Source organism: Acomys minous (assembly GCF_964271855.1).
Source record: "Acomys minous genome assembly, chromosome: 17".
Lineage (NCBI taxonomy): Eukaryota > Metazoa > Chordata > Mammalia > Rodentia > Muridae > Acomys > Acomys minous.
Genome location: NC_140500.1, coordinates 6,066,145 through 6,090,413, shown reverse-complemented (window position 1 = coordinate 6,090,413; position 24,269 = coordinate 6,066,145). Strand labels below are relative to the sequence as shown.

At 42.0% G+C, this 24,269-nt stretch overlaps 1 protein-coding gene across 8 annotated transcripts in view; it reads right to left on the bottom strand.

Moving 5' to 3' along the window:
- SOX5 (SRY-box transcription factor 5) overlaps positions 1 to 24,269 on the bottom strand; it is a 942,792-nt gene that overhangs the window by 81,926 nt on the left and 836,597 nt on the right. For all 8 annotated transcript variants that reach the window (XM_084765306.1, XM_084765302.1, XM_084765304.1 and 5 more), the window contains one exon: positions 18,478 to 18,563. In XM_084765306.1, the coding sequence (XP_084621432.1) occupies positions 18,478 to 18,563 (86 nt within the window). The remainder of the gene's footprint in view (positions 1 to 18,477; positions 18,564 to 24,269) is intronic.

Genomic DNA, 24,269 nt, shown 5'->3' with positions numbered 1-24,269 from the left:
AATTGATGAAAAGTTGCTTTATTCTAAATCAACCAACTCCCCAATGACTTTTCCAGTTACAGAGTGCTCTGACATACAGAACAGGAAGTCCACAATTATGTGAACTCTTCCCTGGCTTTGCAAGAAGCAAGGCAGCTGCCAGTCGGCAGAGAGGAGCTATGTCCTCATGTTGCTCTCCCAGTCCAAAGCTGGCTTCTTGTTCATATTCTGATGACTGTTTATGAGCTCCATCTTGCTCCCACTGTCACTCTGTACATTAAGGAAAGATAGATGGGGCACACCAACCCCAACCTAAATGACCTTTGGATGTGACAAGAGTTTTAGGTCAGCCTTGCTAAATGGAGGCCTTGGTGTATGGAGACATGCCTTGGGGTGAAATTTACAGTGAATTTATTATCTCCCAATGCCCTTTGGACTGCTTCCCACCATCAAACACCATGGCAGCACTCGGAACAGGAAGAAATACATTAACTGGAATCCGATCGTTTTAAAAGGTTACAGCTGCCTAAATATAATTTAATTTCATACTTACCCTTTGAGGGTTTGGTGTATATTTTCATTTTATGACTGCAAATGATAAAGCTTTTAAGATTCCAGGCAATAAAAAGAGGGAAAAAAGGATTTTAAGGGTTAGAAGTCTATTCAGTTCATATTCAATGAGTGAAGTGACAAATTAGCTATTTTTTTAAAATCCAATATTTCTCTTTTTGATTGGGAGCCTCTCCTCTGACCCTATTCATGGACACATTGCTACCACCAGCCCTGTGCACCAATCTCAGGTCTCAGCCAATGTGGATGTAAAAAGGACCAAGCATTCAGATAAACACAACCAATTGGCAAATGTGTTTCTCTAGTAGCATTTTCTCTGGGATAATTGGGCACATTTTCCCACTGAGGAGTCCACATCTTCTCAGCCTACCATGGGCCCTGCCCCTTCCAGCAAGTAACGGTTTTATAAATATTAACAAAGACTCACAAAGGTCTCCTGAACTCAATGCAAGCATTTCATCACTTTAGTCAGTAAAATCATTACTAAGATTTTATTGACAGATAATAAGAAATATAGTATTGCTGGTGTCATAGGATACATCAGAAGGAAAATCAGAAGGAAAATCAGAAACAATTCAGACAGGACCACGTTCATAGATTGTTTAGCCATCAATAGAAGGCATAGATCCAACTGAACTATTCTTAACTGTCAGCCTTCCTTTTACTTGTACTTTTTTTGGGGGGGGGAATGAATAGCTCCTTAACTGTCAACATTAACAGAGTAGTAGGCAAGAATTTTTTGATTGACCCATAGAAATGAGAAAGGCCACAGAGTGGAACGTTTAATGCGCAGGGGTCATTACATGTAACTTAAACCTGTGTGTGAGAGACTGCAAACACACAATTCATCCTCCCTCTTTCATTTAGTCATTGACAGGCATGCCTGCGAAGCTCCTGAGCCTGTTCCTGTGACGTCCGCCTTTAATATGTTTTAGATAAATATAAAAGAACATCCCAAACCCAACAGAGATAGAAACACTCAGGGCGAGGAAAGGTTACCATCATAATTAAATATATTGCATTATTTCAAATAATGACACTAATATATTTTCAATAGGAAAATTTAATAAAACAATTGACACTTGACTGTGCTGAGTGTTTTTGTAATTTGAAAGCTGCATCATAATCCTATCAGAGGATTACCACCAGTCTTACTATGACTTAGTCTCATTTGAAGATTCAAAAAACTGGTCGAGTCAACTACTCTAGTGGCTACTATGACTCAAATATCCTGGACAAAAATTGGAAGTAGAGTTACTAATTTTTAAGGAACACTAATGATTTGACTATATAGAGAAAAAAATGATTATAAAAACTTTTCGGCAATTCCGGATATCCCACTAAACACATCTCCCAAGAGGATGCACCAGAAGCCCCATTGAGAGCTACACGCAGTTAGGGAAATGCCTAGAAAAACCCAAGTGTGCTGCAGCCGCACACCCATGAGGGATGCCACAATTACCCCAAAATGAATAAGCAGAAACCAAAAAGAAAAAAGAAAAAAGAAATCAAACCAAACCAAACCACAACGACCAGTAAAACTGTCCCTGGGGTGTAATAGTTCTACTTCTGAGTCCATATTCTTGCTGTTGGATTCCCCGCACCATCATCAAACAGGAGCATGTTCCAATCACACAGTGGCATTCCCTTCCGCGGGGGAAGCTGGCTTCTCCAGAGATTACGACACTATGAAAGCAAAGCCCTCACGGAAGGAGCCACAGAGAGGCAGGTGGCCCCTACTTTTAATAGGAACGAAGACACAAGCTTTTGTAATATGAAATGAAGGCAAATGTTTTATATAAAGAAGAACTGTGCCTTCAAAAATTACTTTCTGCTTATAAGCCCAGAACCTCTGGTTGGGAGGTAGAAGCAACAAGAAAAAGAGGTCAAGGTTACCTTTGGATACATAGTGAGTTCAGGACCAACCTGGGTTACATGAGCCCCTGACTCAAAAAAAAAAAAAGAAAAGAAAAAAAAAAAAAAGAAACTAAGAAATAAACATAAATGTGATGATGATGATGATGATGATGATGATGATGATGATGATGATAATTTAAAAATGAGAACTCTGGGTTTCCAGTGAAGTTGTCCGTTATGAACTTGGATGAGTCTCTTCAGTACTCATTTAACTTTGTCCTACAGAACAGAAATTATACAATCCAAGAAAATGACTTGCCAGCTAGAAGAGGCTGCCAGGCCTATTTTAGATCACTTGAAAGTCTGAGATCCAGGGGATCATGAATCTAGGAGTCCCTAACGATGGCTGAAGTTGATTCAGATGAGTCCATTGTGGGCGTCACCTCATTTTACGCTCACAGCACCCTTGCCACACAGGAGTGGATTACCTCAGGCCATGGGTGAAGAAACTGGGATGAGGAAAGATTTTTCTCTCTTTACCAGGGGCAGGAGATGGATAGCTAGAGGCTGAGAACCTTTGCTGCTTTTGCAGAGGACCCGAGTTTGTGGTCACCCACTCACAGGGGCTCCATGGGGTCCACACTGTCTGTAACGTGCTCCCCGTATCTGATGCGCCCTCCAGCCCCCGTAGGAATCTGAACTCAGGTGTACAAACCAATACTAAGACATGGACAAATAAAAGTTACATCTTTCTAAAACTGAAAGGTATACAGAATTTTTTTTTTTAACTCTAGAGCTCAATTCCTTTTTCCTTACACTACACATTATCATAAGAACGGTGTCTATTAGGAACATAAAGCATTAGCATTTGTTAATGACTGGAGGAACATGTTCATATTCTAAAGGGGAAAAAAAACCCAAGTGACCTGTGCTGTGGAAATCTTTTCTTCGCCGCAATTAATGAAGATGCAAATTCTGAGTCTGTGGAAAGCAGGAAACAAAATGGATGGTTTCAGCCTGGACCCAATGCCACCTGCTGTCTACAGCAAGTTGAAATCATAAAAACTGAATGTTGCTCCTGAAGAAAATGACAAGTATGACCACTGAAACCAAGATGCTGATAAAAGTGAAGACTCAGAGCACGGTGATTTGATGGAGAATGGGCCTCATAAACACCTGTATTTGGATAACTGGTCTTTTGTTGGTGGAACTGTTTGGGGAGGATTAGGAGGTGTGGCCTTGCTGAAGGAGGTGTGTTACGGGGGGGGGGGGGGCTCTAAGGTCTCAACAGACTCATGTGATTCCCAGTTTACTCTCTCTGCCTTCTATTTGTTGACCCAGACGTGAGCTCCCAGCTGTTTCTGCCATCTTGCCTTTGGCCAGTCACTCTCTCTCTCTCTCTCTCTGAAACCACAGGCCCAAATGAAACACTTTTTAAGCTGCCTTGAACATGGTGCTTTATAGGAGCAACAGAAAGTAACTAAGACAAAGGTTCTTTGATTTCTGTAGTTGTTTATCTTCTATATTTCATTCAAATGTTTTCATTTACAGTATTTCTCCCTCCCTTCCACTGTGTGTGTGTGTGTGTGTGTGTGTGAGTGTGTGTGTATGTATGTGTCAGTGTGTGAGTTTGTGTGCATACTTATGTGTATGTATGTTTATGTGTGAGTGTCTATGTGCAAGTGTGTGTGGATGTGAGTTTGTCTTGTCGTCAAATAGCTCATTACCAATAGCAAATGTTCCTCTAAAACAGTTAAAAGTCAAAACCGTTCTGGTCCATAATATTCTACAGGACACCAAAATTTTGCATTTTGAAGTGAAGAGTAAATTGTTATAGTGACAGAACCAGAAGATAAGCCACATTATAACAAAGAGTTGTCAGTTTCTTTTTTAATTAATTAATTAATTAATTTACTCACTTTATATCCCAATCATAGCCCCCTTCCACCATCCCTCCCTCTTCCCTCCTCCCCTATTCCTCAGAAAAGGAGAGCCCCATCCGCGCAGCCACCCCAGCTCACTGGACTCTACTTGTCATTGTTCCTTGAAGGAACATCTCTTGTCTTAAACAACTAGTGTAGACTTGGAGTGGACGTTGTTTATAATTCTCTCTTCTTAAAGAAGGCAATTATAATATCCTAGGCTATACTTTAAAAATTGACTGTTGATTAACTTCTGATAAAAAAGAAAGCAAGAGGGATTATTGCTCAAATTTTCATTCTGGAGCCTTAATCTGGCCTGCACCATGTACGCTTGGCCCGCACCATGTACGCCCGGCCCACACCATGTACGCCCGGCCCGCACCATGTACACCCGGCCCGCACCATGTATGCCCGGCCCGCATCATGTATGCCCGGCCTGCACCATGTATGCCCGGCCTGCACCATATATGCTTACTTTCACAAGTCACTGCATGCACACACTGAATCTGTGCTGTTTCCTCCTGCCTGCTTGCTTCATCCAGGGCACAGTTCAGTTAAGTGGAAAAAGAGTGTGACCTTCACAGAGAGGTCAAAGGTAAGAATAACGAGCAACTAGGCTCCATCACACCGCATCCGCTTCTGGCCACACCCTTGCTCTGTCTGGTACTAAGAATCTCACCAGAAACACAAATGTTCTGGGCTTAACTTTTCTGAATCCAACAGAGTTCTATTTCCAAGTCTTGTCGAGACACTTTCCAAACAAATACACTTCAGCGTTGTCCTGTGGTGTTTCTCTTGGTCCTTCTGTTCCTATGCCTCATTCACAACTGCAAGCCCTATCTGCAGGATCGTGTAATCATTTTTGAGCACTCCCCCTCTTCTGAGAAACAAACAGAATACTGACAAGACACACACTGTAAACAAACCCACTTAGAAACCTCTATGTACAAACAACAGGAGACAGCATGTTTCTTTGCTGTTTGGTTTTATAAACCGCTTGATCTTCCTAGATGGTCTCACAGGAGAATGAGCTCACAGAAACTGGGGAAAGGGAAGCCATGCCATGCCATGGGTCACCACTGTAACTGACAGACAGAGGCTGGTCACTGCCTAACTCAGCCTTTTTTAATTGAGTGTTCCAAGTGCTAACAGAGCAATTTCTCTCTCCCCACTTTAAACAGAACAACTAAAACATAACACACACACACACACACACACACACACACACACACACGCACACACGCACGCACACACGCATGCACGCACGTACATGCGTTTATTTTTAAGGATACCATAACAAATTTTGAAAGAGTTAGGCATACATTTCAGTTTGGAGAATGTCAGTCACTATTTAATTGCCTCATCTATAAAACTGGAGGCTTGGGATAGATGGGGCTTTAAGTCTACTGAGCAGCAGACTCTCCAGTTCAAGCTATTTCCCCACACACACTGACACACAAGACAAGGAAGCAGATGATGCTGTGTGTGTGGGGGGGGGTGTAGTGCATAGTGGGAACCAATTGTTCTCCACCAATCAGGAATTTCTACTTACCCATCCATGTTCACCCATCATCTAACAACCATCTGTCTGTCTGTCTGTTTATCTATCTATCTACCTACCTACCTACCTATCTATATTATCTATCTCTCATCTATATTATCTATCTAGCTATCTCTCATCTATACATTATCTACATCTATCTATTATCTATCTGTCAATCTATCTAACAAGCTATTATCTGTCTATCTACCATCTATCTACTTATCCATCTATCATCTATCCATCTATATATCTCTCATCTGTCTATTATCTATCTATCTATCTATCTATCTATCTATCTATCTATCTATCTATCTATCATGTACCTATCTATCCATCCATCCAATCATCCATCCATCCAATGATCTATGAATTCACCCATTTATTTAACCATCTATGCATCCATATAGCTAATCATCTATTTGACTCCCTCCTTTCCTCCATCTCTCCCTCCCTCCCGCCCTCACTCCCTCAAATCATCCAGACATCTATCCATCCATCCATCTAATCATCTATCCATCCAGCCATCAGCCAATCATCTATTAATTTCATCATCCATGCATCTATACGTTGATTCATCCATCCATCTAATCATCTATCCACTATCTAGCTAATCATCTATCCATGCTTGTAATCATCTATCTATGTTCAATCTATCAATCCATCTGGCAAACCAAGCCTGTCTACTGTCTGTCTGCTCTGCCTAGGTCAGAAGCAGAGGCCCCGCCTTCTTCACACTCTGCTCTTCTCTTACACTTCCACTTTCCTTCTCTTCAGGCCCCTCTACGACCCACGTGGATCTGTGCCTGATTCCTCATGACTCTGAGGCCCTCAACTAAGAAACAACCCACAGCTCCGAATAGCTAATATCTCTAGGATGTGTGGTTCTATAAACATAATTCGTGTTTGCATTAGAGTGTGAAATAAAATAGTTGCCTCAAAGAAACTAATAAAAAATAAAGTTTATAGAGATTGAAAAACGGCTTTGGTTGCAGACAAGATAGAAAGAAGGTACCAGGTAGGGTATGTGATAAAGACCGTAATTCTACTAACGTGCACAGCACATATGAATAAGTATCAAATGGTAATACCAGAAAACATTTTTATGTTATTTAAATTTTAAATATCATATTAAAAGGCCCTGTATAACAATGATTTATTTTAGATTTTATACGATATTTATTTAAAGGAGTTGGGGGGTGATGCACAGAACAATTCATTTTCATTATACCCATGGAAATGCAGGCCATGCCTGCAGCCTTTATTACCATCTCATAGATATGAATAATGAAACAAAAGTGCACAATAACAAAATATGCAAAAAGTACACTCCAAGTAGCTATCCAGATGTTTCTATTTTATATAAGTAAATGCATTGCCTCTTGTGGAACTCTTTTTATTCTTCTAAGATTTTTTATTTATTTATGTGTATGTGTGTATATCTGCATGGGTATCTGAATGTGAGTAAAGATGCCTACAGAAGCCAGAAAAGGGCATTGGATTCCCTGAGGCCTGAATTACAGGTGTTTGTAAGTCACCAGACACGGGTGCTGGAAACCAAACGTCAGCCTTCTGCAAGACTAGCAGGCGTTCCTACCTTCTGAGCATCTCCCTAGTCCTCCTATAGTCTATCAATGTACTTTTATATTATAGCACACAGGAGAATGTAGTATTCTCTCATATATGAGGTGCGTTGTCTCAGTTTTATTGATGTATATTTATATAAGAAAATCCCTTATTAAAATGTTGTTTATTGCTTAAATTGTACATTGAAAATTGTGGCATAACAGTTAATAAAACTCTATTAATTAGTTAAAAACACCCATCATTGGATCTTGCCTATAACATGGTACACAGTAAAAGATAGTGACAGTTTCTATCACTCTGAGAACTGTACACACATTATCTCATTTATCCCTCACCAAAAAAGCTATCTATCCACATCTTATTGACAAGGAAAATGAAGTGCAGAACATTTTGATGGATTGCCCAATTCTGAGCTTCATCCATGAGCATCCTTGACATAGAGAAAAATGTGCAGGTAACACAGAGTCACTATGTGTTACAGTAAGGACTGTGTAGGTCCTGAAATATGAATCTCAAGATGGCTCCTCCGTGTGGCCCAGTAGCAATTCTAAGCTTCATGCTTCTTTCCCTTAACGTACATTATAAAGGGGCCATATGTCTCTGCCTTAATTGCTAGAACTTGAGGAGGATGCTCTCATCCTAGGCTAAGTGAGGACAGAGAATCCTGAAACCAACAGCTGAAGGTGGCTCTGGTCTGTATCGCAAAACTGTTGACTATGACGAATTGTAAGTACAGTTACATACAAGCAGATGCCTGGGATGTGTAGGCTGCATGGCTGTGCCTTAAAGCCTAGGAAATCCTCGTAGGTAATAACCCTGAAATATTGGAGAGTCACCTAGCATGTACTGATTGCCAAGACGCCGGCATGAAGTTGTTACCAGAACCTTGGCCCTGAGTAACAGCCCTGTTATCATGTAACCAGCCACGGTAGAGATCCAACTATAAATCTGAAATTGCCACATGTTTGCTTGGTCATAATAAAAACAGGTGCTGGGGAAGCGCTTGCCCTGATATTTTTGTTAGCATCTCATACACTTAGAAATCGCTATTCTCACTGTTCAAATGTCAAGCATCCCCTGGGAACCCTGGGGGTGGTTTATAACTCTGGAAGCACAACCTATCAGGTTTGTCCTTGAAGGAGGCTTCAAAATTGCCGGGCTCTCTCTGGATCCCATATGGGTCTGGAAAAGCCAGAGCCAATGCTAGCTGCACTTTCCCTCGCCTATGTCTTTCGTATGCAGGATGTCTCTGTATATAATTTAATTGTTGTGGGTTTTTCCCCCTCTATTAATATGTATTCAGATGATCTTGCAGCTGTGCTGCTTAACCCTGCCTGTGCTTCTGTCTGTCTGCCCTGCAGGCTCAGGGTCAAAGGCCGAGGAAGCACAAGAATCCAGCCCTCTAACCCAGGAAAAGATTCACGCAAGCAGACACAAGGGTCTACACTGCACCAGATCTCTCCGTTTGGCTGTTTCCTGGTCTTTCTGCATCAGTCTTTCTTGGATGAACACCACAAGGCATGCTCAGGCCCTCTCAGCCCCGAGGATGTCTTTTCACCATCATTGACTTCGTTGAAAGGTTGGCAGGATTTCGGTAAAAGGACCAACTTCAGGGTTTGGTTTGGGTTTCATCCCTATCTACTCGGTGGAGCTCTGTCAGGCAGATACTGATGCTGCCTCAGCCTTGACAGCTACTGAAATTTTAGCACCTGTCACATGGGATTCTCTATCTAACGAACCTTGTACCTGTTCATGGTCATCACAGTTAAGACAACTACAGGAGCTCCATATTTCGCTTATGGCAAATTAGAATTCTGAGCCCTGACATTCCAAAAGTATTCTTCTGAATTTTTGAAATAGTTGTAGTAAAATTTTTTAAAGTTTAATTAATTCAATAAGAATTCTTGATTGAGGACTACTTGCTTATTTTGAGCAAAATACGACTGTCCAAAAATTCCAAGTTTTGTTTCCTTCTGCTTATCACTATTAATCACTGGTTGGAGTCGGTACTTTTGGCTTCCTATAGGTAGAACAGGTGGTAACCATCTTTTGGCCAAGACAGATACAGTATTTATAAAGTGAGAAGAAACTGGATAAATATTTCCTTCTAACTTCAAATATTAGAAGCCTAGCTTTAAAAAATAGAAATAGGACAGTGCAGTATAACTACTATTAAAAGATTTGAGATGCTCATTAAGTAAAATGCAAATTAATGAGAATGAATGGGAAAAAAATAAATGTTAGCTGGGAGTCTGTTGCAGTCATTGGTTTTTATTAATTAAGAACAGACAATTCATGGCTGATTTCATCAAGACACAAATGCCCAAAAATTCTCTGTTAGCGTTATTCTATGTAAATACTCAGACTTCATTTTAAATACAGAAACAAAGCTGGGTTCATTTTTTATATAAACAAAACACACCTTTTTTAAAAAGGACTGACATCTGGGAGAAAAATGTCCAACTTGTACAATTGCACATGGAAAAATATTTAGAAAGAGGGATTTAAAAAAAAATCAAAGGAGAGAAAGAGAAAATAGGTCAAGTCAGTATATGAGAGTGCTAATTGGCTAGTTACTGTTTGGATAAATACATCCACCTATTATGTAGACACAGTTTACGTCAGTGTTGCCTTGGCAAGATGAACCATACTGGGTCACATAAAAGCACCTCCAGCATGCATATTCTTATGTGTCTGCGCACATGTTAGCATGTAATATAGGGGTGATTCAATGTTGCCATGTGTCATCTCTCATTGGTAAATTATAATGACTTCAAAAGAATTAGACAATTGCCCCTCATATAAGCAGTGTTTATGCAGAAACCCATGGTTATGCCAAGGTAAATGGAGGCACAATCAGGCAAGGCAGAGCTGGCTAGAGTGTTCTTACACCCTAAGTGTCTTCATATAGAGATGAAAATAACTATAAAGTCCCCTGGTGCTTAAATACAATTTGCTTCATAAATTAATCATATGTTGCATTATTTTATTGAAAACTATTGTTGCCCTCAGCACGCGAAAAGTGCTGAGTACTTGGAAGTTGCTAGGGTTCCTTGAGGTTTAAAGCAGAAAGGAGAAGATCCTGTCCTGGTGGGGTGCAGGCATTGGATAAAGAATACTCTGGTGCCTCACCTTTGACCACGTCCCCTGGACGGGGAGACCTGGTGGCACTCAGAGGAAGGACAGCAGGTTACCAAGAAGAGACTTGATACCCTATGAACATATACAGGGGGAGGTAATCCCCCTCAGGAACAGTCATAGGGGAGGGGAATAAGGGGAAAATGGGAGGGAGGGAAGAATGGGAGGATACAAGGGATGGGATAACCATTGAGATGTAACAAGAATAAATTAATAAAGGAGAAAAAAAAGAACATGTTTGAAGGCAGCTGCAAGGAGATGAACGGAAAGAGGGGCCTAAAGTCGGGGGTGTGTGGGAATGTTGGATTAAGGCTTAAACAGTGTAGCTCTGTAGGTCTCAGAACAGGGAAGCACAGCATGCATTAAAAGAAGGTGAGAGAGAGCCTTCAGGTAGAAGGAAGGATTGCCTGGAAACCCCGAGGCTAAGTGCCTGCCTTAGCAAGGCAAGGGCCAGCAGAGAGACAGTACAGATAGAACAGATTGAGCCCGGTTAAGGAAAGGTTACAAAGTAATTTTTGCAAATATCATAGTGCCAAGCATGGTGCCCGTCACACACAGTGCTTTTCAACCATTTTACTAAAAATATTTTTTAATAAAATGTTAATGTGATATTATAGAATCAAATCAAAACTATTTTCTATTCTTACACAAGTCAAAATTGTTTGATTATTTTACATTTCTTGTTATTGATAATTTTTTAAATATGGAGATTTGTATAGGAAGCTGCTTATGAACATTGAGCTTAATTTTATTGTATCATGGGACAGTAATATAAGAAAATCAGATATTTTATTGAGCGTGTCATGCTAATTTTCATTCTTCTCCCTTCTATTTAAATATTTATTAAGTCCATAATACACAGAAGCACTTGGTGAAGCTCAGATAATGGCAAGCCACTGATATCTGGATTTTGATTGGCAGAAACCAGTGTGCTGGCTAGTTTATGTCAACCAGACACAAGCTAGAGTCGCTGAAGAGGAAGGAGCCTCAATTGGGAAAGGGCCTCCATTTGATCAGGCTATAGGCAAGCCCATAGGGCCTTTTATTAATTGTGATTGATAAGGGAGGATCCATCCCATTGTAGGTGCTGCATCCCTAAACTGGTGGTTCTAGGTGCTATAAGGAGGCAGGCTGAGCAAGCCATGAGGAGCAAGCCAGCAAGCAGCACCCCTCCATGGCCTCTGCATCAGCTCCTGCCTCCAGGTTTCTGCTCAGTTTAGATTTCTGTTCTGACTTCCTTCAGTGATGAACAGTGCTGTGGAAGTGTAACCTAAACATACCCTTTCCTCCCCAGCTTGCTTCGGTCATGCTATTTCATCACAGCAATAGTAACCCTGACTAGAACAACCAGGGAGCATAATTTTGAACATAGCCCACAGGTGCCTTGATCCAGAGTCGGGATCAAGTCTTTCCTAAAAAACAGGAACATTTTCACATGACAACTGAAAGTTACATCCTCGTTGGCTGGGGGAATGAGATGCTTACTCTACACTGAGAGTTTGATAGGATTTAGTTCAACTAGAAGGTACGTTTGGATATGTCTCTGAGGATGTGCGAAGAGAAGATTAAAAATAAGGAGATTGCCCACCATGACACAGGTGACAAAAATTCTGTGACTAACTAAAAGAGGAAAAGTGAGAAAGCGAGATAGGCATAAGCATTGTCACCTTGTGGCCTGCAGAGCTATAAGAAAGCAGCCTTTTGCTCCTGCTATGACAGGCACAAGCTCTACCTCCAAGTTTTCCCATCATGAGGGACTGCATCCCCTCAATAGAGAGCCAAAAAAATCCTCTCCCTTCAGTTGCACCTTGTAGGTTACTTGGTCACGACAATGAGGAGAATAATAAATACACTTAGCAATAGCACTCATGAGTGTGGAAAGAAAAGTGAAATAATCAGAGGTCTTAAGCAGGAATAAGACATGAGACTTTTTTAAGTAAAAAAAAAAAATCAATTAAAAAATGCACTGAGCTGGCAAGATGAAGCCTGAGTGACTACTGTAGGAATGAATGACGAGCTGACTTAACACGGTCAGTTACGATGGGAAGAAATGTGTGGACTCTTCATGTGTTTGCGAGAAGAGAGGAACAGACACTGAAAGACACAGATGAATGGGCAGAGGTCACATAGCTCAGGAGAGCACGTTTGCTTCTAAGTGGAGGAGACGGGATGAGGGCACTCATCAAGACCATAAACAGAGTAAGCAGCCTCGACATGGAGGAATACAATCCTCGGGGAAGCCCATTTGGGCATGCGTCCATAGTCTATGTAAACATCCACATCATCTTCCCTCTCCATGGCCAGCATGCGGGGTTATGAGGCTTAGAGCCTTAGAAAAGATGTGGGAGGAGGCATCAGATACGAAGAGAGATTTTTCTCTAAGAAAAAGAATTTTTAAAAAAGCAATTGGTATAACATGCTTATTTTATTATATTCATAATCGAGATTAAATCCTTTCAAAAAATAAAAACAATATATGCTGATATCTGAAATTCTTTAACTAATTCTAAAATATACAATTACTTCTGTTTTCATATAAAATACTTTTCATTACACATGGTAGTGATTTCCAGGACCACAAAATAATAGTTAAGTTGTAAAAAAAAATGCAGTTTCATTTAAAGCCGTGCCATTCTATTAGTCTTTTAAAGTCATTATGCTCATCTCTGTTTTTACTTTAATAAAGGTTCTGTTCTTTTTTAAAATAGTATTATACAAGTGGGAAGAATCATATCCACACACAAGGTTACTTCAAAAGAAAACAGGATGAGTTAATCAAGTCAACCAGAAGTAGAAAGACATCTTCATATTAATTCTCATTCTTTCTCAGTCCTGAAAGTATTTGAGCTTGAATCTGTTCAAAGGGGTGTGAACCTGGAAGCTCAGAGTATGACGCAAACATCTCCCCGCTGTCATTCCCACTGATCACTTTGCCTCTAGAAAGCACAGAGGATTTGAATAAGTGCGAACCAACCAGAACTACAGCTACAGTTTGATTTTCACTTTCTGAGCCGGAGAACCTGTTGAGGGAGAAGGACTCCAGAGTGCAGTGACAACTTCGGAACTTTCGTTTCTTTAAAAACATCATAGAAATATTGTAAGGATGCGCATCCACTCTGATCCCAGGTGTGGCGATGGGGGCTGCTTTGCTTTGCGGCTGACTATGATTTGCCTCGTGCTCTAGTAGAGGTGTGGTGATTTTGCTGGCTGCACACCGTTTCTGCAACTGTGTGATGTTTGGGATTCTGGGAAATTTTCAGAGGTTATACAAATGCTAGAGCCTTGCTAGGTGGGGTCGGTGGTTACTGGTCACTCAGGCTGGGTTGTTGGTTGGTTGTTGATCATGGTTTGCTAAGCAGTCATGAGCGAAGAAGAAACAACAACAAGAAGAAATGAGCTATTCTTGTGGAAAAGATCAAACTTCCCCTTAAGGAACTTGATGCCCAATCGGCAGGAAGGATCTTAGGATAACGTCACCCTCTTTTTGACCCATGATTTTACTCAGGGATCTGTTTCCTTTCCTCTCCATCCTTTTTCCTCTCTTATCTAGTTTTAGGGGGTTGAAAGGATGGAAGAAACGGCAGAAGAAAGAAGAACTCACAAAGTTGCTGAAGTCTCCTACACCAGAGTTGCAAATAAAATCTCCTGGGCACAGTGAGCCAATTGTAATCATTAAAAGCTGTGGAGTTTGGCCTCTATGCTCAAACTTCCTCCCTTGTCCAGGGGAGCTATTAATATCTAACTCCAAGGGCTGCAACAATAATTAAATGAGATAGTCCAAGGAAATTCTTACATATGATGGTGTGCAAGGTCTCACGAGCAGCTAGCAACATTAGTTGCTATGGCCTTTTATTTAAATCCAAGCCATTGTATTTGAGCCCGAGGGGGGTAGGTTTTTTTTTAAGAGTTCACTCCTCTTCTAGTAAGGAACAAGCACAGTCTCAGATTGGTGCACGGCTACCAGGGTTACATAAGTTACTCCCCAGTTGTCCTGCCTGCTCACCCCTCAGCGTAGGATCTCTGCTGCTGCTGTCTGGGGCAAGAGACCCCGCCCCCAGGCTTACCACTCTTCACCCAGGACAAACAGATGAAACAGTATCAGAAACAAAGTAAGTAAACGATCCTATTAAATAAAAAAGAAGAAATGGTTTAAAGAAAGAAAGAAAGAAAGAGAGAGAGAGAGAAAGAAAGAAAGAAAGAAAAAGAAACCAGCAATTGGCACATGTAGCGTTGTGCTCACCAGATCCCTTCCCTAAACTCTGGCTCTATTGGTTCTCCAAGCATTAATCATGAGCCTCCCGCCCCTGACTGTTTCTGTGTCCCATCTTCCCAGAGCATAGTCCGTGTGAGCTGGTGTCCGGTGGGCAGGACGGATAGGGGCAAAGTTGGGCCTATGGCTGTAAGAGTTATGGCCCTGGGTTATAAAGAAAGCACTCTGTTCTCCTTCCCCAAGTGAGAAGGCAGAATTCTCGAGAGTTGGATAAGTCAGAAGAAAAGAAAAACTCAAATGCCTCTTCTCAACTCGTTGGTGGATGAGCTACAAAACCTAAGACCTTCCACGCTAGGAACATGAGACAGTTCCAAAGAAAACATGGCAGGACAGATTGGGGGGGGGTCTTTTATAGGAGAGGTTTTGTTTTTTTGAGACAGGGTTTCTTTGTGTAGCCTTGGCTGTCGTGTATTTGTTTGTAGACCAGAACTCCGCCTGCCTCTGCCTCCCCTAGTGCTGGCATTGCAGGTGTGCTCCAGCATACCTGGCTTGACTAAGGAGTTCGCTTGAGTTGGAATGGTTTGATGGAGAAGGGCAGGATGCTTGCTGCAGGATATGGTACCATCACGGATGCTTGCTGCAGGATATGGTACCATCACGGCTCATTGAGAACACAGAAGAGATGGAGAAGGGCAGGATGCTTGCTGCAGGATATGGTACCATCACAGCTCATTGAGAACACAGAGGAGGATGTCAGCCAAGCATGTCAAGCTGTCTGTGGAGGAATTCAGGTTGGGAGGCAAAGGGCAGGAAGTGTGGGGCAGAAAGCGAGGAGTGGGACTCTTGTTGTCTGAGTGGCTCTGTTCCTGGAGTGGCTGCTATCAATAGGTGTGTGTCTCCACCACAAAGGTCAGACACATTTACTGATATGACCAGTCAGCCCCAGCTTTCTGGGAAACTCTGATCAGTGCCCAAGAAAGTGGCTTCTCCAGTGTGCCACCCTACAGCTAGCTCCACAGCGGACATGTGTGGTTAAGAAGGAAAAGTGTAAATGGCCTCTTTCTTCATCTCTGGTGTCTAGAACTGGGTTTCTGACCTAAGAGCAGTCAGGCAGATGGTGAGATGTGAGCTAGGCACTTGAGTGAATTTCTAGCAGGATGAATTCTAATCCCTGGGAGGGGACAGGGGGGTCTATGTAGGCCACCATAAGAGAAGGACAGTGGAGTCTAACATATTTAAAAGCAGAGTTTGGAAAGCATTCAGACTTTCTCAAATCTTACATTCAGCTAAGGCAGACCATTTCAGAAACAGACTTCCCAATGGACGTGGATGTGCTGTAAGCGTCAAGACCATCATGGATGGTCTTCTCAAAGCCGTCTGGGTAGGTCTCCCATGGAGGTGAGGAGGCGGCAATAGGAGGAGCAGCTGAAGTTATGGGGAGGGATTCACAAGCTCTGCAGTAACTGAGCAGAAGCCACTGAGCAAAGACCTAGAGGCTCTCATACCACAAGCTGTGGGGCTTGTTTGCCATGAAGACCACCCTACCCCCAGTTCCCATAATTGCAAAATTATGTGACCGTGTTTTTGTAACTGTATTTTATGAGAATCCATAGGTTTCCATGAAGATGTTTTAATGGCCAATTTTCTTATAATATTACAGTAAAGGTTTTTTTTAATATATACTAACCACAATTATAAGCTTTAATGATACAAAACCACTTACATGGAAACCTTTCAAAGGTGATGTGAAGATGCACACACCTGCAACAGGTATGAGGATGGCACATTCAATAGCAGACAGAGCAACCGAGGCAAGAGGGTTACATGCTCAAGAGTAGGAGGGCAACTTAGCAAGACCATCCATTATCAAGGGAAAAGAAACGAAAGAACTTTGTCGTGCTAAAGATTACATTGTTTACAGAAAGAGCAAACCTATTTGAGATCAAAGGCTTCCCTGGTTTCCCAGTGAAGAAACCCATACTTTAGATCTTGAGAAAAGCTGAAAACCCATCGGAATGAAAATTAAACGTAATTTATGCCAAATAGTCTCCTATGTCTCCACCGGACAAGCAGCTGAGATGCTGGGCCATGCTGCTCTGTAGTGGAGACCAGCAGTGGGATTCCGTGGGTACCCTCACCTTGTCCTGCCCCCTCTCCAGGGATTCCTGGAAAACAGAAACTCTTAACCTCTCTCCTAAGCCTCAACTTAGGTTCACACATCCCAATCTGCTGCTGGAGGCTGCTCTTCCTCTTTCTTTTAGGTCCACGGTTCCTTTCACTCTCTTGTTTGTTTTTATCTTCTCTTCTAGCTTTATTATACAAGACCACTTTCTATTACCTACAAGCATACATGTTTTTAATATCAGGTAATGTAAGGAATTATTTGAAAAAAGTTAGAAAAAATAATTTACCCATAACAAATATAGACAGTGAGTACGTGTTTACATGTCTGGAGTCTTATCTGTTACAGTCCCTTTCCCGTAATTTTTGCTATTCCCAGATACCCTTGCAAAAGATAACAAATGTTAGAGTAATTTTACCGTCGTTGGTCTTAATACTTCGCAGTGTATTTCCAGCTCAAAGAAACAGACATGGTGTAGTTTCTCATGGAAAAGATAAACTATGAACAAATGTGATGGCCTCCAGAACACTCTCAACTCTCTCAGCTGTCCCATTGCTGCTCCTCCTGCAGGAATCCAGGGCTTGACACAGCTACACATTCACCAGTCGTACCCAGCTCTCGGCGCTCTGACCATAAACTATCTAGACTAATACCAAGTATGTCAAGTGACACTCATGGATACAATGCAAACTGTATGAACTATGCTGCAGCACATCTGGCTTCCCACAGTGCATTTTCCATGCTTATAAAACAGTTCTCCAGGAAGAGATGGGACCGGGTATTAGCTTATCATCTGTTCTCGTTAGCTACATAATTCAGAGGCTCACAGTGATGGGGCCTATGAGATATTTTATGGGGTACCAACTCAGAGACAGAGAGAAGGGAAATTCTCTCTACTAAACTCCTATTGATTCTCTTTCCAACCCCAGAGACACAGCTTCTAAGATCACTCAGACATCTGGTAAGGCTGGTGATTTTCCAGAGTGTGCTGGAAACATACAATCCAAAGGGCAAAAGGGTCTCCCACTGGACGTCGGGATAAACTCGAGCTCAGATGGACACCCACTGGCTTTGATCTACTCTTCCTTGCTTGCTTAAATGATCTGCCACTAAGCGAAGAGACCAAGCAAGTGTTTTTGTGACTGCTGTAACAACACCAGGCATCTTCAATGGTCTTACATAAAATTCCATTTCTGCTTCCCTAAATCATAGGTAAGGTTAGATATCTTTGACAGGCTGTTTGTTTGTTGTTTGGGGGAATCATTCAAAGGCAAATATCATGATGCCTGCCAACACGAGGAAAACTGAAACTCACTTTGTTAAACCTTACCAGGCCATGAGAAAATATAAGTGATATTTAGTTCAGAGCCCACAACCAAAATTGAAAGTAATCTTTGGGTCAAGGGCCAGAAGGAATAAAGGTAAAAACAAAACAAACCTCTGAGACCAAAAATCTCAGTCCCCCCTCAGTTGTAGTTTGCGCTAACAGTTTAATGGCTGCCTTCTGCGTTTACTTAACCCCTACCTCCCCCTGCATTGTCTCCCGACTTACCTGCAGCTGGAGTGGGCCTAAGCCTGGTGTCGCTGCAGCAGCAGCTGCCATGGTGGTTGGGATCAGCTGAACAGGGTAAGGGTCACCTAAGTAAGAGAATAATAGAGGCGTCAGCACCTTTTATCTCTTCTCCACCTGCAAATTAAACTCCGGCATTCACTCTTTCCAAAAGCCTGCCTTTGTGTGCCTGGCTGGGGCCTAATGAAAAGCTCTATTGTGTAGCCTTTTACCAACACTCTTCACAACCCTGGCTGAGAGAGGAATGCGAATAAAAGGAGCAAGCAATTAAGGCTGAAACCTCATCCTTTTTTCATGATGTATTTAGGAAAATGGGGGTTGGGGGAGCATGGTTCAGAGGGCTGTACTTGGACACACACACACACACACACACACACACACACACACACACACACACCACTGCAGACTTGATTGGAGCATAGCAAGTCCTTGCCAACTTTCCAGGCTTATCGCAGACAGAATTTAACTAAACTCACTTTCATTTTAACGAGCTAAACACCGAAGATCTCAGCCATTAGCTAGTCTTTTGAGTGCTGTGCTATGGCATGGATGCAAATAACCTCCTTAATAGCTCATGGGCAAATTCAGAGTAAAGAAAACATTTCATGTTTGCTCTTTCTTTCTTTTCTTTTTGACATTATAGAAAATATTGACATTTTAATTTTCTGGAGATAAGCCTTGACAAAAGTATATTTTGAAGGCAACAAAGAGACAAATAGAGCTTTCAAATTGTACTTATAAAAGAAAGCCCCAAATTCATATTGTTTTTCTTATCTTATCTAGAAAAATGTAAACACCAGGATTTACATGGACTATCTGGTGTATTCTTGATGCAGATCAAGAAATATTTATTCGCAAGTAATAAGAAGAGGTAAGGCAGAAACTTGGCACAGAGAGCACCTGTGTGTTGGTACTGTAATCAATAACGCACACTAGTTGACCACTGGAAATATGATAGAGCAAGAAATTGAAAGTAATGACTATAGGAACATTTTTTCAAATATATTAAACTGGCTTTGGAAATTGAACACATTGAGGGCAGGTGTCCATAAATCCACCGCTCAAGGAACTGAGGCAGAATGGTCTGAAACGCATGGCTTGTGCGGACTACACAGTGAGACCCGGTCTCAAAGAAAAGAAAACAAAACAAAACAAAAAACCAAGCAAATCTCAATTCATGAAAGAAACTGTTGATGTGTTCCTGCATCAACAATATTAAGATAATTCAGTTTAAAACACTGAGTACCTGTGGTAAATGGCAAACACTGCTCTTGCTTGGCACTGGAAGGTGAATGTTAAATGTATATTAGGAATGCAGTGAAGTTCAAATTGCATGTTCCCATCTTTGTTTCACCAAGTTTCTTAATTTTATAGCTAGTTCTGATTTTGTGTTATAATACAAATTTTGTACTGGCGGTGGAGATTTTATGTAATGTTTAATGCTTTTATTCTAAAGAGAATGCCCCAGCTTTGTTTCTGTTACTATGACGAATGACCTAAGAAAAATCAACTAGGAGATAAAGGACTTATTTAGACTTCAGTTCCAGGTTACCTTCTCTCACTGAGGGGGAATCAAGAGAGGAACTCAAGAAGGTTAGTCACACAGACAAGATCAGGGAGCACTGAACGCATGCACCCATGCCGTCTGCCTGTTTGTTCAGCTGGGTGTCCTTTACAGTTCAGGGCCTTGCCTAGGGAATAAAGCTGCCCACAATGGGCCCGAATCGTATCTGAATACTTCCTCAACTGAGACACTTGCCCCATGTAATATGCTGTAACAAACTGGCAGTCAACACTAACAGCCCAAGGTGGCTGCAGTACAGAGCAGGTGTTGAAACAGAGATGAATGGGATTGTGGGTGGTGTTGGGGAGTAAACATATTATTCAGGGTTCAACAACAAATATTAAAGCTTCTAAGTTTATCCCATAGAAGAAAGACAACCCTAAATGTGAAGAAATGTGACTTACTAGTGGAAGTCACAGAAGCAGACTTCTGTGTAGCAAGTGACAAGGGCTGGGCTGGGTAGGAACTTTAAGATGGCTCAGAGGAAACCCACAAGGAGGTTAGCTGTTCATGACAAGGCAGGAACTCATTCAAAGGGTTCCTCTCAAGGCTGAGAGAAGAGAGGGTCTGTTTATTGAGCTCATAACAGGGTGAGAATTGCTACACTAAGGTAGGAGGCTGAGGGAATTACATGAAGGAACGAGAAAATCTGTGTTGGATATTTGTGTTCCAAGCTTTGAGAGAGGTAAGCATGCATCTTAATGAGGCCATAAGCCTTGGTGACATCAGTTAGGAGTAAACACAGTAAAACAAATCTCAAAATAAGCAGGGACTAGGTCTGGAGAATAGATTAACACTTACAGTCTTGAGAGAACATTGAGGCCACTGGTAACTAAAAGTAAACATGTGACTCTTGATTTTCATTGTTATGTGACCCGGGAAGAAAGTCTCAGTGAGAGACAAGAAAAGCTGGCTTGTGGAGATGGGTGTGGCTATCTTGACAACATTAACTGATGTTGGAAGAGCCAGTTTAACAAATGAATAATACTAGGGCTGGAGAGATGGCTCAGTGGTAAGAGCACTGACTGTTCTTCCAGAGGTCATGAGTTCAGTTCTCAGAAACTACGTGGTGGTGGCTCACAACCGTCTATAATGTGATCTGATGCCCTCTTCTGGCCTGCAGGTGTACATCCAGTCAGAACACTATATACATAATAATAAATAAATCTAGGAAGGAAGGAAGGAAGGAAGGAAGGAAGGAAGGAAGGAAGGAAGGAAGGAAGGGAAGAAAAGCAAATAGTAAGATTCCCTGGGTTCGGATCCTAGATTATCAGTGGAAAGTTGAGCTGGGAGGAAGCAGGCATTCATGTGCTCTTTGCCTGTACTGACTGCATCAAGCCAACCACCTTGACTGCTCTGTGACTTAGACCTTGTTAACTATGAGCTACTGTAAACTCCTACCCAGTGGTTTTTGTCAGGTGATTGCATCACAGCAATAGTGAAGGACAGTAAGACATTCTGGAACTTTCAGCGGGCAGTGAAGGAGTATTCAGGCAAAGAAGATGGGGTCTCGCTGAAGAGAAGCTGGAGAAAACTGACTTAGAGTCAGTGTGGTCTGATGAGGGCAAAGGGTGGTGCAGGTGGCTGTGTGGGGGGCTTCTTAAAATGTGACTTTCCTTGAGTGGAGGCCACATAACCTAAGAAATGGCGCAGTTGCAGAGTCCACCCCCAGTGCATTGGCTCTGCTTGGAGAATCGCCATGACTCTTAAATCCTTCCTGGTTTTTCTGGCCCACGTGACCCCGCTCACCCCAGGTGCGGGATTATTCTCAAATGCACAGAATAGGACAATCTTGGCAAAAGTTCACTTGTCACATGAAGTCTGTACTCCCCAGAGACCATACTCTCCCCTGGCCAGCCAGTGCGCAGGCGCTAACTGTCCTCAAGCACTGTCCACCCAGCAGGATGCTGGATGTGTAAGACCTGCTCCTACCATAGGACAAATCCATGTCAAAGATCCTGAGCTTCAGGCCCCACCACGGCCTGAGAAGAATGAAGGTTGGGTGTCTATGGCACCTAGCTTCGGGAAAATTTGTTTTTTTGTTTTTATTTTTTTCTCCTTTATTAATTTATTCTTGTTACATCTCAATGGTTATTCCATCCCTTGTATCTTCCCATTCTTCCCTCCCTCCCATTTTCCCCTTATTCCCCTCCCCTATGACTGTGACTGAGAGGGATTACCTCCCCCTGTATATGTTCATAGGGTATCAAGTCTCTTCTTGGTAACCTGCTGTCCTTCCTCTGAGTGCCACCAGGCCTCCCCCTCCAGGGGACATGGTCAAAGGTGAGGCACCAGATAAACAAGCTAAATAGTCCCATTTCCCCTACAGAAATTGAAGTAATCATTGATAGTCTCCCAACCAAAAAAAGCCCAGGGCCAGATGGTTTCAGTGCAGAATTCTACCAGACCTTCAAGGGCGAGCTAATACCGATACTCTTCAAGCTACTCCAAAAGATAGAAAGGGATGGAACATTACCAAATTCATTCTATGAGGCCATAGTCTCATTGATACCTAAACCTAACAAAGACTCAACAAGGGAAAATTTGTTAAATCGGGGTGAGTTCAACTCCTGAATCAGAATTTAACTTTGAATGGGATTTTCAGCCGACCTGCAAGCATCTTTGGCTTTGAGAGCTGCTGGAAGAGACAGCCTGGGAGTTGCTGCAGGCAGAAATAGCGTAACCAGGAGAGCTTTATTTTTTTTTAAAGAGACAAGTACAAGTACGTGCAAACATTATAGCAGGCTGGTCTGCTAATGAGCAACATGCTGTAAAGATAGACAATCCTGTGACAGGGGGAGGGGCAGATGACGTCATATGCCTTATTGCCACTGGCATTATGAATTCTTTAAGCCATATGACACTGCTGCAATGGAAGAAAGGTGGAATGTTTAAAGTTGAAATTACAATTGTGCAAACTAGCTAAATGCTAGTAAATACGGTAAATATTATAATTGTATGGTTATTACAATCGATCATGTAAATGCTCCCAACATTGTAATTCATTTGTATTCCTCATTTAATGAGCACAATCTTAAAATTAACTAAAGCGCTCGTGTACAGGCTCTGCTGCTCTTCACAGTGATAATTCATTTATATAATTTACTTCCCCTGTTGTAAATTAATCAATTAATAAGCACTTGCAACATCCACCATATGATTAGGAATCTGTCGGGTGCTTTGGGAGACATACACAATAAAATTAAACAAATCTGGGTCCCTAGTCATTGTACATTCATCTTTCGTATCCCGGGACATTTAAATCGCACAGCCACTGCTGAGGGATGCAGGAGTTAAAGGCTGGGAGCTTCTAGGCTTTTGGCTTTAAAGAGTAGTTAAAGGGAAAGACCGGAACCAGCATGGCTACAGGGCTGCCAGGTGGTGGGGAGGACAGACTGAGCAGGCCTTGTCCCCTGTATCAGAACACTCAGTCAGGGGAAGACTTTCCTGCTCTCCAAGTGATGGTCCTTGGAGGGAAGCAGAGAGGGGGAACATTGTTCATACTCCATTATCAAGGATACACGGACACTCAGACACGGCGACAAAATGGATATGAGAAATGAGTGTCTGGTCAGGGTGGTGGGTGGTTCCGGCCTGTAATCCCAGCAGCTGGGAGAATGGGCAGAAACACTGTTAGTTCTGGGCCAGCCTGGGCTATCTAGTGAATTTTAGTCCAGCCTGAGCTACATAGAAAGACTCTGTCTCTCACTCACACAGAGAAAAAGAACATAGAAATGCAGTTTTAGCAGTGTCACTAAAGAGGTTAAGTAGCGAGAGGGCTTGATGACTTAGCTGTGCATTTCAGAAACCCAAGCTCACCAGCACACGTGGACGGCAGTGCCCACTTCCAAAGGCGGTTCGGGCCTTCATGTCCCTAACATGTAAACAGTAATAAGTCATGTGTATGTGTAAAGTTCACGTGTTAAAATCTAGACTGTTCTAGATGCACATTTTTTTTTACCATGTACATATCAGAATATTATCCTTTTTGTTCCTTATATTCATGACAACATTCACGTTCCTCCTTTCTTTGTGTTTGCATATAAATAAATGTGCTCTTATCGTATGGTACATATATAAATGTATGGATATATATGAAACAGTCATAAGCAGTAAGTCACTGTATACGTGCGCTGAGGGTTAGATTAATCGTGGAGCCCCTGATGACGTAGCGAAGCCCCATTGCATTGTACTGCAGTACAGCTGGACC